A 14,087-nucleotide genomic window follows, 5' to 3' on the forward strand; every position below is an offset into this window, starting at 1 on the left:
GTCCGATGTCGTCCTGTTCGTCCTTACACTCGCCTCTGAGGCCTGATACAATAGCCTAACCCAGTCGTTGAACTCCGCCCCGAATCCGAACCGTCCTAGTACCTCCCACAGATAAGCAGCACAGTAGCATTGTGGATTGCACAATTGCTTCACAGCTCCAGGGTACCAGGTTCGATTCCAGCTTGGGTCACTGTCTGTGCGGAGTCTGCACATCCTCCCTGTGTGTGCGTGCGTTTCCTCCGGGGGCTCCGGTTTCCTCCCACAGTCCAAAGATGTGCAGGTTAGGTGGATTGGCCATGATAAATTGCCCTTAGTGTCCAAAATTGCCCTTAGTGTTGGGTGGGGTTACTGGGTTATGGGGATAGGGTGGAGGTGTTGACCTTGGGTAGGGTGCTCTTTCCAAGAGCCGGTGCAGACTCGATGGGCCGAATGGCCTCCTTCTGCACTGTACATTCTATGATAATCTATGATAATCCCATTCGACACGGTCAAAAGCCTTTTCAGCATCCATGGCTGCCACTATCTCTACCTCCCTACTCTCCGGGGACATCATAATCACGTTGAGCAGCCTTCTTATGTTGGCCACCAGCTGCCTCCCCTTTACAAACCCGGTTTGGTCTCCACAATTACATCCGGGACACAGTCCTCAATTCTGGTCGCCAAAGGGCCAGTAACTTGGTATCTACGTTGATCAAAGAGATCGGCCTGTATGACCCACAGGCCTCCGGGTCCTTATCCCGTTTCAGAATGAGCGAGATGGTGGCCTGCGACATCGTCGGGGGTAAACTCCCTCTGTCTCTTGCCTCGTTAGAAACCCGGCACGACTATCCCGGCAAATTTTTTGTAAAACTCCACCGGCCCCAGGGCTTTACCCGAATGCATGACCTTCAGGCCCCCCAATACCTCTTCGATCCTGACCAGAGCCCCCAGTCCGTCCACCAACCCCCTCCCCACTCTTGGGAAGGTCAGTCCGTCCAGGAATCGCCATATCCCCCCCCCCCCCCCGGTCCCCCGGGTGGTTCCGAAGTGTGCAGCTTCCTAGAAAAGTCCCTAAAGACCTTGTTCAGACCTGTCGGGTCACCCACTAGATTACCTTCCCCATCCACTACCCTCCCTATTTCCCTAGCCGCTTCCCTCTTCTTTAGTTGTTGCGCAAGCATTCTACTGGCCTTCTCCCCATGCTCATAAACCGCGCCTTTTACCTTTCTCAGCTGCTCTACAGCCTTGCCTGTAGTCAGCATGCCAAATTCAGCCTGCAGCCTCTGTCGTTTTCTGAGTAACTCTGGCCTCAGGGATTCCGCGTAACTCCTGTCCGTCCGTAGAATTTCCTTAATCAGTCGGTCCGTCTCTGCCCTATCTGTCCTTACCCTGTACGCCCGGATTTAAATCAGCTCCCCTCTCACCACTGCCTTCAGCTCCTCCCAGAACACCGCTGCCGAGACTTCTCCAGTATCGTTCACCTGTAGGTAATTCTGCATGCATTTCCTCAGCCTCTCATACACCGCCTCATCCGCAAGTAGTCCAACTTCCAGCCTCCATGGTGGGCGCTGAAAGCTGTCCTTACAAAACTGCAGGTCTACAAAGTGCGGAGCATGGTCCAATATGGCAATTGCCGAATATTCTGCCCCCACCATTCTGGCCAGCAGGTCCCTACTCACAACAAAGTAGTCAATTTGGGAATACACCTTGTGGACGTGGGAGTAGTACGAGAACTCCCTCGCCGTCGGCCGGCTAAATCTCCACGGATCTGCTCCCCCCGTTTGCTCCATGAATTCTCTCAGTTCCTTTGCCATCGCTGGCAACCTGCCCGTTCTTGAACATGACCGGTCCAGGCTCGGGTCCAGGACTGGATTAAAGTCCCTGCCCATGATCAGCTTACGCGAGTCCAAGTCAGGGATCTTTCCTAGCATCCTCCTAATAAAATCCACATCGTCCCAATTAGGGGCATACACACTGACCAGGACTACTCTCACCCCTTCGAGCTTACCGCTCACCATAACGAACCTGCCACCCCCATCCACGACTGTGCCCTCTGCCTCAAATTGTACCCTTTTATCAATCAGGATCGCAACCCCCCTCGTCGTAGAATCAAGCCCCGAATGAAAGACCTGACTGAACCAGCCCTTCCGAAACTTAACCTGGTCTGCCACTTTCAGGTGCAACTCCTGCAGCAAGACTATGTCCGCCTTCAGAACACGCAGATGCGCAAACACACGCGCCCTCTTCACTGGCCCGTTTAACCCTCTAACATTCCAGGTGATCAGCCTGGTTGGGGGGCACTTCGCACGATACAATTTCTCAACTACAGTATCACAAAAATAAGAACTCACATTTTTGTAGCATCTTTCAGGACCTCAGAATTCCTAAAGTATTTTACAGCTAATAAAATACCAAGGAAGTGCAGCCACTATTGTAATGTAGGAAAGACGGGTATCAATTTGCACACAGCAAGGACCCAGAGACAGCAGGGTTATAATGTAATGACCAGATCATCTGTTTTTAATGGGGTTGGTTGAGGGCTAAATATTTATCAAGGACACCAAGGATATCTCCCCGTTGTTCTTCAAAACACTGCCATTGGATCTTTTACATCCGCTTAGAAGACAGATGGGGCCTCAGCTTAACTAACATCTACAGGATGGCACCTCCACAAGGCAGCACTCCCTTAATACGACTGCACTAGTGTGTCAGCTCAAGTTTTTGAATGTTCAATGGTTTTGATTTGAGCTTATTTAATGTTACATGCATAAATACAGAATAGGCTAGTAGCTGTTATGAAATATCCATTTTATATCAGTAAATGGAGTAAAAAAAGTACCACTCAGCACTTTTCCACAAAAAGTGTCAAGTACAGATCTGAACCTACTATTAGATAACTATTATCATTAAATATTCTTCATATGCAATCCGGTTGTTTGCTCAAAAACCATTATTGTGTGCCCAATAAACTTTTCTCTACTTATAATTGTTTTCCAGCCGGATCTAACATTTATCAAATGCTAGTATGGTTCATTTTCCATTAATACACAAATTAGCCCTGAACTTGGGGCTCTACTGGTCTCCTGGTATTATTCTTGGAACAATCTCCCTATTAATTGATGGAAGTTTCTTATAAATGCCATACAATATATTGCTGAATAAATTATTATACTGCTAAGGTGGACCAGTGACCCTTTAACACCAGAAAGTTTAGTTGTTAAGTAACCAGAGCCTTAGGTTATTTAGAGTTTTTTTTTACTTATCCAGGGAAATGTAAAGTGGAAAGTTCTACTCAATGTTTAACTCCAACATGAAGAACTTTAAGATTGCATTGCATCTGAAATTAACAATGATGTTGATGTTCAATGATATACCTTCTTATTACAATACCAGTGGATCTTGCATGGGACAGTTTATGAAAAGTTGAAGATGTGTTATTTTACAAGGACAAGAGCATAATAGTGTGTGAAGCAGTATTTCCCTGTCTAAGGGGCAGGCTAAATTTGCATGTGTATACTCTGATCCATTTAAACTTCTGATATTTGTTCTTCCTAAGCAATCAAGTGTGCCTGGGCAAAGACCCAGGAAAATCTCTCCTAATTAGTTTTACTCCAATAATTATTGGACATAAAAGGCAAGCTTCAAAAATCACACCATGGGAAGTCAGCCTAATGTGAACTGGAACAAGTATGCAGACTGGGACACATGGCCAAGATAAAGAAGACTTGGACAGCAGGGGATAATCACATTAAGGCACACAGATGTAAGTTAGTCATTATGTTAAATCTCACTCTTGTGCCATTATCCCCCCATCCCTGTTGATGGGCTGGCAACAAAGATATGAGAACATGAGCCTACATTCCAGAGGGAACATATTGGGAGAACAGGAAAGCTAATAGGAGGTATTAATGAAGACTGACAGTTGGCATAAAGGGAAATAGTAAAGCATGTTATAAACATATACCAAACAAAAGGTAGAGATGGTTAGAGATGAGAAAGGGAAATTTATTGTGAAGGTTGAAGAAATGTCTGAGATAATAAATGAGCAGTTTGCCTTGGTTTCCATGAAGGTTTCTAAGTAGGGATTGAAAGGTAGGAGAGCCAATCAATTCATCCTGAAGTGACATGCAATCTTCCTCACAGTGAGCTTGCTCTTTAATTAGACTGTCTGCAGATAGTGATACCCAACTGATGCACTATCAATTACGACGAAACGAGAGTAGAATATAATTGAGGCTTTATTACACAGAGATGTGTGGCCTCCTACAGCAGCTTACAAAATGACTGCTGTTCGGAGAGCACACTGGGCGGAGCCAGCAGGCAGGAATCTATCCCCGTACCTGTAGTACAGGGGCCTTACCGTAATACCCATATATACAATACATACAATATAATACAACAGTGGTGACTACCACATTCACCCCCTGTTAAAAATGAGTCCAGCGGGGGTGGTGGAAAACCATATACATACAGATTGGTTTTAAAATTACAGAGAAGGTTACAAATTTAGACGATCGGGCGCCTTGATCTGTCGTTGAGAGCGCCGCAGTGCTGGTGGCGACTCAGGCATCAGCTTGGTCTTCGGAGGCTCCGGGAGCGTGTCAAAATCCTCTTCATCCCCGGGTGGGAGCAAGGGGAGGACGGATTGTCCTGGAGCGGGGGCTGCGGTGGGGTGCACCGGGGGAGGGGAGGGTGGCGTCGGGGCACGGGGGGGGTGGGGTGACCCAGCTAATGCCAGATCCCTGAGGGAGAGTGTGTCTTGGCGGCCATCAGGGTACGCTATGTAGGCGTACTGTGGGTTCGCATGCAGTAGCTGTACTCTCAACCAACGGGTCCGCCTTCTGGAGCCGCACGTGCTTGCGGAGGAGAAAGGGTCCTGGAGCTGCCAGCCACGTTGGGAGCAAAACCCCGGACATCCTGGGGAAGACAAAGAGACGTTCATGGGGGATTTCATCGGTCGCGGTGCAAAGGAGCGACCAAATGGAGTGAAGTGCATTGGGGAGGACCTCCTGCGAGCGGGAGGCCGGGAGATTTCTGGACCATAGGGTCAGCTGGATGGCCCTCTAGACCGTCCCATTCTCCCGCTCCACCTGCCCGTTTCCCCTGGGTTGTAGCTTGTCGTCCTGCTTGAGGCAATGCCCCTGTTGAGCAGGTACTGGCGCAGCTCCGCCCTCATAAATGAGGATCCTCGGTCGCTGTGGACATAGGCGGGGAAATCGACCAGATCGAAAATGGTGTTGAGGGCTTTGATGATGGTGGCAGAAGTCATATCGGGGCATGGGACGGCGAAGGGGAATCGGGAATACTCGTCGACCACATTAGGAAAGTACGTGTAGCGGTCGGTGGAGGGGCCCTTTGAAGTCCACCCTGAGGCGTTCAAAGGGGCTGGAGGCCTTAACCAGGTGCGCATGGTCTGGCCAGTAGAAGTGCAGTTTACACTCCGCGCAGACCTGGCAGTCTCTGGTGATAGCCCTGACTTCCTCGATGGAGTAAGGCAGATTGCGGGCCTTAATGAAGTGGTAAAAGCGGGTGACTCCCGGGTGACTGAGATCGTCATGCAAGGTCCGAAGTCGGTCCACTTGTGCGCTGGCACATGTACCTCAGGACAGGGCATCGGGGGGCTCGTTGAACTTACCGCGGCGATACAAAATCTCGTAATTGTAGGTGGAGAGCTCGATCTTCCACCTCAAGATTTTATCGTTTTGATCTTGCCCCGCTGTGTGTTGTTGAACATGAAGGCAACTGACCGTTGGTCAGTGAGGAGAGTGAATCTCCTGCCGGCCAGGTAATTCCTCCAATGTCGCACAGCTTCAACAACCGCTTGGGCCTCCTTTTCGATGGAGGAGTGCTGAATTTCAGAGGCATGGAGGGTGGGGGAAAAGAATGCCACGGGCCTGCCTGCCTGGTTGAAGGTGGCGGCCAGAGCGACGTCTGATGCATCGCTCGCGACTTGAATGGGGAGCGTCTAATCGACCGCGTGCATCGCGGCCTTGGCGATGTCGGCCTTGATACGGTTGAAGGCCTGGTGAGCCTCGACCATCAGTGGGAAAGCGGTGGATTGAATGAGTGGGCGGGCCTTGTCCGCATAGTTTGGGACCCACTGGGTGTAATACGAAAAGAACCTCAGGCATCATTTGAGGGCCTTGGGGCAGTGGGGAAGGGGGAGATCCATGAGAGGGCGCATGCGATCGGGGTCGGGCCCTAGAACTCCGTTCTGAACCACATAGCCGAGGATGGCTAATCGGTTCGTGCTGAACACACACTTCTCCTTGTTGTAAGTTAGGTTGAGGAGTGTGGCGGTGTGGAGAAATATGGAAAGGTTAGCGTCGTGGTCCTGCTGGTTGTGGCCGCAGATGGTGACGTTGTCCAGGTACGGGAAAATGGCCCGCAGCCCATACCAGTCAACCATTCGGTCTATCTCCCGTTGGAAGACCGAGACCGCGTTGGTGATGCCGAAGGGAACCCTAAGGAAATCGTAAAGGTGGCCGTCTACTTCAAACGCATTGTATGGGTGGTCCACCTTACGGATGGGGAGCTGGTGGTAGGCAGGTTTCAGGTCCACTGTCGAGAAGACCCGGTACTGTGCAATCTGATTGACCATATCAGATATGCGTGGGAGGGGGTACGCGTCGAGCTGCTTGTACCGATTGATGGTCTGACTGTCGTCAACGACCATCCTGTTTTTCTCCCCGGTTTTCACCACTACCACTTGGGCTCTCCAGGGGCTGTTGCTGGCCTCGATGATACCTTCCCGCAGCAGCCGCTGGACCTCAGATCTGATGAAACTCCTGTCCTGGGCGCTGTACCGTCTGCTCCTGATGACGATGGGTTTGCAATCCGGGGTGAGGTTTGCAAACAGGGAAGGTGGGTCGACCTTAAGGGTCGCGAGGCTGCATACAGTAAGGGATGGTAGGGGCCCGCCAAATTTCAGGATTGGGCCCTGGAGGTTGCACTGGAGGTCGAGTCCGAGTAGCAAGGCAGCGCAGAGGTTGGGGAGGACGTAGAGCCGGAAGCCGCTGAACTCTATGCCCTGGACGGTGAGGGTTGCGATGCAGTATCCCCGGATCGCCACGGAGTGGAATCTGGAGGCCAGGGAGATTATTTGGTTAGCGGGGTGTACCGCGAGGGAGCAGCGCCTTACGGTATCGGGGTGGATGAAGCTCTCAGTGCTCCCGGAGTCCAGCAGGCAGGATATGTCGTGCCCGTCGACCTTCACCTTTGTCGAAGCGGTCGCGAGGATGTGCGGTCGAGACTGGTCGATCGTGACCAAGGCGAGATGCAGCTGGTCGGCGGCGGTTGCAGGCGATGAGCGGCCCGATGAGGTGCCCGACGGGCAGGGGTCCTGAGGCAGGTAAGATGGCGGTACCCACGGGCCGCACGTGTCCTGGGACAGGCAAGATGGCGGTGCCCATTGGTTCTGAGGCAATCACGATGGCGGCGCTCATGGGTCGCACGTGTTGTGAGTGGAGCAAGATGGCGGCACCCACGGGCCGCACGTGGGGGTGCCGGGACAATAGCGGCGATTGAGCGGGCCTGGCACACTGCAGCGAGGCCTTTCCACAGGCCTTGCAGAGCGCGCTCTGCACCGGGCATGCTGCCGGGGGTGTTTTGTCTGTCCGCAGAAGTAGCACTTGGGTCCCCCGGGCTTGGTTGTCTGCCGCGCGGTGCAGGCGTGGGGTTGGCTGAGGGCGGTCGCTAATGGGGTCCATGATGGGGTGGCCACTGGCGGGGTCCACGATGCACAGGGGCCGCGCAGTCGGGGGCATAAGCCTGTGCGTTGCGTGAGGCAACCGTGAGCAAGAGTGTTAGTTTCTTGGTCGCCGCGAGGTCAAGCTTGGCCCCTTCTAAGAGGCGCTGGCAGATGTAGTCAGACTCTATGCCCGTAACGAACAGGTCTCTCATTAGCAGGTTTGAATGTTCAGTGGCCGAAATGGCCTGGCAGTCACAGTCTCTCACCAGGGTGAGCAGGGCATGCCAGAAATCTTCCACAGACTCACCGGGAAGTTGGTGCCGTGTGGATAGGAGGTGCCTGGCGTAGATCTTGTTGGTCTGCTGAGCCATGGCCTCTGTGTAGGTAGGCGCATCCTGGACGAGGGGGAAAATGTTGGAGCTCAGCCGCGTGTACAGAATCTGGAGCTTCTGTGCTTCTGAGATTGGGTCTGGCGCAGACCCGATGTATGCTTCAAAGCAAGCTAGCCAATGTTGGAAGTACTTTTTGGCGTTGTCTGCTTGAGGATGCAGCTGCAGGCGATCCGGCTTGATGCGGAGGTCCATCTCTGAAAAATCTCTGTGTAATAAATTGATGCACTACCAATTACGACGAGACGAGAGTAGAATTTAATCGAGGCTTTATTACACAGAGATGTGTGGCCTCTGACAGCAGCTTACGAAATGCTGGCGGTGCTACCCCCGTACCTGTAGTACAGGGGCTTTACCGTAATACCCATATATACATTATAATACAACAGTGGTGACTACCACATCAACGCAATGTCATTTGTATATTTTGTGAACTGTAGTGGTTTCAGCACTGATCCTCTGGGGGAATACCAGTCCATACGGCCACCTTTTCCTCGCTCAAAGGTGGCACAGTAGCACAGTGCACTGCAGCCTCACAGAGCCAGGGACCCTTGGGTAACTGTCTGTGTGGAGTTTGCACTTCCTCCCTGTGTGTGCGTTGGTTTCCTCCGGGTGCTCTGGTTTCTTCCCACAGTCCAAAGATGTGCAGGTTAGGCGGATTGGCCATGATAAAATTGTCCTTTGGTGTACAGGTTAGGTTGGGTTATGAGGATAGGGCCTAGGTAGGGTACTGTTTCAGAGGGTCGGTGCAGACTCAATGTAGCAATTCTATGATTCTAATTCCCATTCTCATTAAGCTGCTGACCACCCAACCTTCCTCCTAGATGTTCTAAATGGCTCCCTCTACATTAATGGCGTTATATAAACACAATTTTTTGTTGTTGCCTAAAAATGATAATTTCAAGAAACATATATGGGCTACCCACCTTCTGGTGATTTGCATTTAACAAACATATTACATAGAACATACAGTGCAGAAGGAGGCCATTCGCACCGACCCACTTAAGCCCTCACTTTCACCCTATCCCCTTAACCCAATAACCCCTCCTAACCTTTTTTGGACACTAAGAATAATTTAGCATGGCCAATCCACCTAAACCCACCTCCCCCAACAACTCGTTGAGGCTATTAGATGGTTTCGCCAGAAATCAATTTGAAAATAGTAAATTTGGAACGATGCACTTTTCTCCACATAGAGTTTGTAAACGTTTTAAATCAGCGCCCACTCATTTCTGGGCACGGGGGTGGCACGGAAAGATAGCGGATGTGTGTCCACTTCTGCTGCCCTTTCTGTTCGCTCTGCTAGTGTACAGACTGGGCAGCTGTAACCACATTCCAAAATTCGCTGAAGAAGCGCCGAGGTACGCGCCGAGGCGTGGTACCTCGGTACCTTTCTTCCATTTAAACACCCCGATTCTTTGCAGAATATTCCGCAGTTAAAATGAGCAAACATTACCTAAGAACAGAAAGGTAATGATCCACTGGAGAACGGCGAACGTCTGGGCCCTCCTCCTCAGAGGGATATTAATAGGTGCAAACTCGATCTTCATGTTAGCAGCTGCGAGGAGCCCCAACGAGGAACTCTTTGGAATGACTGCAAGGCTCCCTCACAGATCTGAAAGGCAGTTAGCAATATGCATCAAATATTTCCTTGTGTCCGCTCAGTCCAGAAGAAGCCTAACAGCCAACACCCATTTCCTATCATTTTAACTTGTTACCACACACACCAACCAGTTCCCTATGCAGTTCATGCAGTTCTGTCTCTCTCTTTCCCTCCCTCTCTCTCAACTTGTAAACAAAAATTGCAGACCCTTTCAGACCGAGAAAGCCTGTAACTTACCCCCCCACCGGCGTCTCCCAGTGTGTTTCTAAAGGGACGGGTTGATGTCGTCCTTCTGTGAAACCGATCACTGCTCTAAAATCTTCGAATCGGGAGAAGTTACTTCCCTGAAGTTTCATCATCTCCTGGTCGCAACTGGCTTTATTTGATAAACGTGGCGTTCTTTTACTCCGGGGGGAGGGAGATTCTGGAAGGAACAATAGGAGGAGCCAAACTTCCTATTTTCTGAATAAAATGCTGAAAATCTGAAACATCCCCCGCCCCCCCCCCCCCCCCCCCACTCCACCCCCAGATGTCTTGGAGAGGTAAAGCAGATGAGTTAACTAACATGTGAAGAGCGAGTTGAGAAAGTAACATTTCAACTGTCTGCGATGAGCGGTGGGATATACCTGAAATGTTCACTTTCTCCAGACAGATGTTGACAACTTGTTCAGTTCCAGCATTTCTCCTTTTCCTCTAAGACTATAGACTGTGAGGGATACAGATATAATTCTCTCAGATCTTTGTTGACATAAATCAGTTAACTTATAGTCTGCGTATGTTGTGGGGCAATGTGTGTGTCGTGGCGGGTGTATGTGTTGTTGGGGAGAGGAATGTGTTGTGGGGTGGGGGGTTGCTTGGGGTCGGGAGTGTGTGTGTGTGTGTTGGGTGTGTGTGTGTTGTGGGGGGAGGGTTATGGGGCGTGTGAGTTGTGGGGGAGTGTGTGTGTCGTGGGGAGTCTGTGTGTTGTGCGGAGTGTGTGTGGTGGGGAATGTGTTTTGGGGGTTGTGTGGGGGGACTGTTGTGGAGTGGGGGAGTGATGTGGGCTGTGTGAGTTGTGGGGGAGTGTGAGTGTGTTGTGGGGGGGTGTTGGGGGGGTGGTTTGTGGCGTGGGGAGTGTGTTGTGGGGGAGTGTGTTGTGAGGGTATGTGTGTGTTGGGGAGTGTGTGTGTTGTGGGTGAGTGTGTGTGTGTGTGTTGGGCAGGGGGAGTGTGTGTGTTGTGGGGGAGTGTGTTATGGCTGTGTGTGTTGTTGGGGAGTGTGTGTTATGGGTGGGTGTTGTGGGGGAGTGTGTGTGTGTTGGGGAGTGTGTGTGTGTGTTGTGGGGGAGTTTTGTGTGTGTGTGTGTTGGGGAGGGGGAGTGTGTGTTGGGGGAGTTTGTATGTGAGGGCAGGTGTCCAGCAAAGGTTGAAGCTGGGAAACTTCCTCTTAGGGATTTTTGATCTTCAATTATTTATCTTTTTCAAATTTTTTGATTACTTTATAATTGTACATTTGGAAAGGCACAGATGACAGTGTGCTGATCAATAAGCAACAGGATGAACAATGTTTAAGCTATTCAAGTCATCAGTTTGGAGGAACTGCGAGCAAACAACACACGTTGCTGGCAACAATGCTATACAAAAAACAAAGTGGGTTTCCAAGTAACGTGCTGGATAAAGTTGGTACTAAAATGTAACCTGTGAAATGTGATGCCGCTTTTTACACTAATGTCCTCATTGAATACTTCACAATTAAACTATTCAGCTATGTAATTTAGTTCAATAAAACCTGCAAATGAAACCCTACACATTGAATTCCAAAATTCAGGGGCTGGATTCTCCGTTTCTGAGACTAAGTGCTGCCGCTGTCGTGAAAAGTGTGGACTTTTACAATGTTGCTAATTTTGCCTTAGTTTAATTGCTCTGTTTTATCACCTTTGCTCTTGAGTCGCCAGGTATCCTTATGATACCGCCACGTGGTTCATGTCCGAGTAATGATCAATAATCCAAGACACCGCTTAGTAAGATTTAAATCAAAGCACATTTATTGTACACAGTAATCACTACTCATGTACAAATTCTATGTCTAAGCTACTTCTACAGCTAACAGGCCTATACTTAACTTAGAACTGGCCCACCAGGTCAGGGAAACGAATGGCCTTTCGTTCGGGTTCTGAGTCTGCGGGATTCGAAGTTGGTACAGATTGGTAGCTAGGAGCGCCTATCTCGTAGCGAGCGTTGAAGTAAGACTTACAGTTTTGAGCGGCTGTTGAAGAGTTGGAGCTGAGGAAGAGCTGGAAGCGGTTGAAGAGAGGTGGAAGAGAGCGCCTTGAACTTGGGGCTCAATTCTTATAGTCCCCAGGGGATTCCCGCCTTTCGGGGCGGACCCTGTACCTGGTTCCAAGTGATTGGTCCCAATCACTTGGTTCGATTTTCCCCAATGCTGGAGCGGTTCCCTGATCGATGGGCGGTCTTGAGGTGGTCGTTCACCTCCTTTTGTGTCGGCTTCTTCTGGCGCCGAAGAGTCTGGTTTTGCTTTATGTGTCTAAATGTTGCTCATTGTTCCCGAGGATTGCTCATTAGTATGCAGATGGCTGGTGTTTTGTTATGCTGATGGTTGCTGGTATCGATCTTGTCAGGCCTTTCCAGAGGTAAATACACAGTCAACCTGCAGCTGCTCGTTTTTGTCCTGTTGGCTGACTTTCCCATCAGCCTTTGCCATTCACCATTTTAAATCGGGAGTTGGCCATTTTAAGTGGCTACAAAAACGGCGCGACAGGTGAATGTATTCAGCCATTCCAAAGGGGCTACCATGGGCGTCACGGGAAACGCTACACTTATCATGTGGAACGCTGGCTGATTCACCGGTTCCATGATTGCCACACAGCCGCAGCCGCACTTAAGAGATTCTTCCACCCCCACACCCACCCCCACACCCATCGCCGCAGCCAACATGGCTGGAAAGAGAGCAGTGCCGCGCTTCCATGATGCTGAGCTGGAGACCCTCCTGGACTCAGTGGAGGAGAGGCGGATGGTGTTGAACGCCGGCCCGGGAGGAAGTTCCACAGGCAGCGCCGTTCACCGTTCCTGGGCGGAGGTGCCAGTCGCCGGCAGCGAAGTCGTCCAGACTACCATCCGGTGCAGAAATAAAATGTACAACCTCCTCAGGACGACCAGGGTGAGTAGGCAGCACTGTGCCCATGGCACCAACCCCCCTATCCCCCACATAACACACATGTGGCCCGGACCAGCCCTGGAGAACAGCTGGACCCCCACCCTGCCCCACATGCCAGCACCCATGCCAGCCGCAATTGCTGTGTGCCCTGGCCACTGATGCCATCAGCGGCCCAACCTTTGGACTGCATGTGCTGGACTGTCGATCACTGTCGTTGTTTGTGTTTGCCTCCCAGCCCCCCCACCCCAGGATAAGTCCGCGCACAATCAACGGGAGCGGGAGAAGACTTGAGGGGGACCACCAGACCAGCGTCCCCTCACTGTGCCCGAGCAGAGGGCACTGGCAGCCAGTGCCAGAATTGCTGCTCCCCGGACGGCAGAGCACTGATGGGAGAGCAGCCAGAACACCAGCCCTCTGTCCAAGACTCAGGAGACCCCGGGGTGCGGGTGAGAGGAGGACTGTCTCCAACACCCTCCACCATCTCAGAGACTATTGCCTCGGTTGGGCACATTAGTGAAGAGGCTCCTGGGACACAATCTGGTGCGCACCACACAGTCGGTCCAGTGCAGCGCTGGGTAGGAGGTAGGAGCAGCCGAGGGGCCGGACGGTCAGAGGGCAGTCCGGCCCCAGGAACCAGCTGCCGCCCAGACGGGTCCCGGGCTCCTGGAACATCCAGTCCCACCCACAGTGCAGGTGCATTCAGAGACCCAGGAACTACAGGAGGGGTGACGGCTGGCTTCCAGCACCTGCAGGGGCAGGTGGAGGAGTATATCCACCTGCAGGGGGTGGTGCCGGTCATGCGTGTCACCCAGGCCGTAAGCGCACGGGTGGCGTCTGCGGTGGAGGCAATAGTTATAGGGGCTAGGGCACAGGCTGTCTATATTTGTTCACAATAAACACATGTTCATACCGTTCAAACCTGACTTGGTGCTCTGTCTGATGGGTGTTGGGGTGGGGCAGTCAGTACTGGCCAGTGGGGGGGGGGGGGGGGGGGGGGAACGAGTGCGTCCCAGTGAGAGGACAGTATAGCCACCTCCCCCAGCCCCGCCCCAACCGTCCCCAGCATCCCATCCCCAGTGATTCGAAAGGGCCGTGTGATGAACTGGCCAGTTCGCATGCAGGGATCACCCAGGTGGAAGGTGCTACAGTGGGCATGAGTCAGACATTGTCAAACGATGTTGAGCACGGAGCTTATCACAGAGCGGGCTGTCATCATCCTCCATCCCATGCACCAGACCCGCTGTCACTGCCCCTCTGCAGCCCATTCATTGCT

The 14,087-nt window shown here is 51.6% G+C and overlaps 1 protein-coding gene across 3 annotated transcripts in view; it reads right to left on the bottom strand.

The window, feature by feature from the left end:
- LOC140389901 (2-acylglycerol O-acyltransferase 1-like) overlaps positions 1 to 10,086 on the bottom strand; it is a 47,223-nt gene extending 37,137 nt beyond the window's left edge. For 2 of the 3 annotated variants that reach the window (XR_011934505.1, XM_072474532.1), the window contains exons 1-2: positions 9,899 to 10,083; positions 9,515 to 9,673 (exon numbers count right to left, since the gene is read on the bottom strand). Coding sequence is in view for 2 of the 3 variants with exons in the window: in XM_072474532.1 (XP_072330633.1) it covers positions 9,515 to 9,608 (94 nt within the window). In the remaining variant the exon portion in view is untranslated. Of the gene's footprint in view, positions 1 to 9,514; positions 9,674 to 9,898 lie in introns of all 3 variants that reach the window. The other variant, XM_072474533.1, reaches the window with a different exon arrangement.
- Between the last annotated feature and the right edge of the window lie 4,001 nt (positions 10,087 to 14,087).

Source organism: Scyliorhinus torazame, chromosome 14 (assembly GCF_047496885.1).
Source record: "Scyliorhinus torazame isolate Kashiwa2021f chromosome 14, sScyTor2.1, whole genome shotgun sequence".
Classification (NCBI taxonomy): Eukaryota; Metazoa; Chordata; class Chondrichthyes; order Carcharhiniformes; family Scyliorhinidae; genus Scyliorhinus; species Scyliorhinus torazame.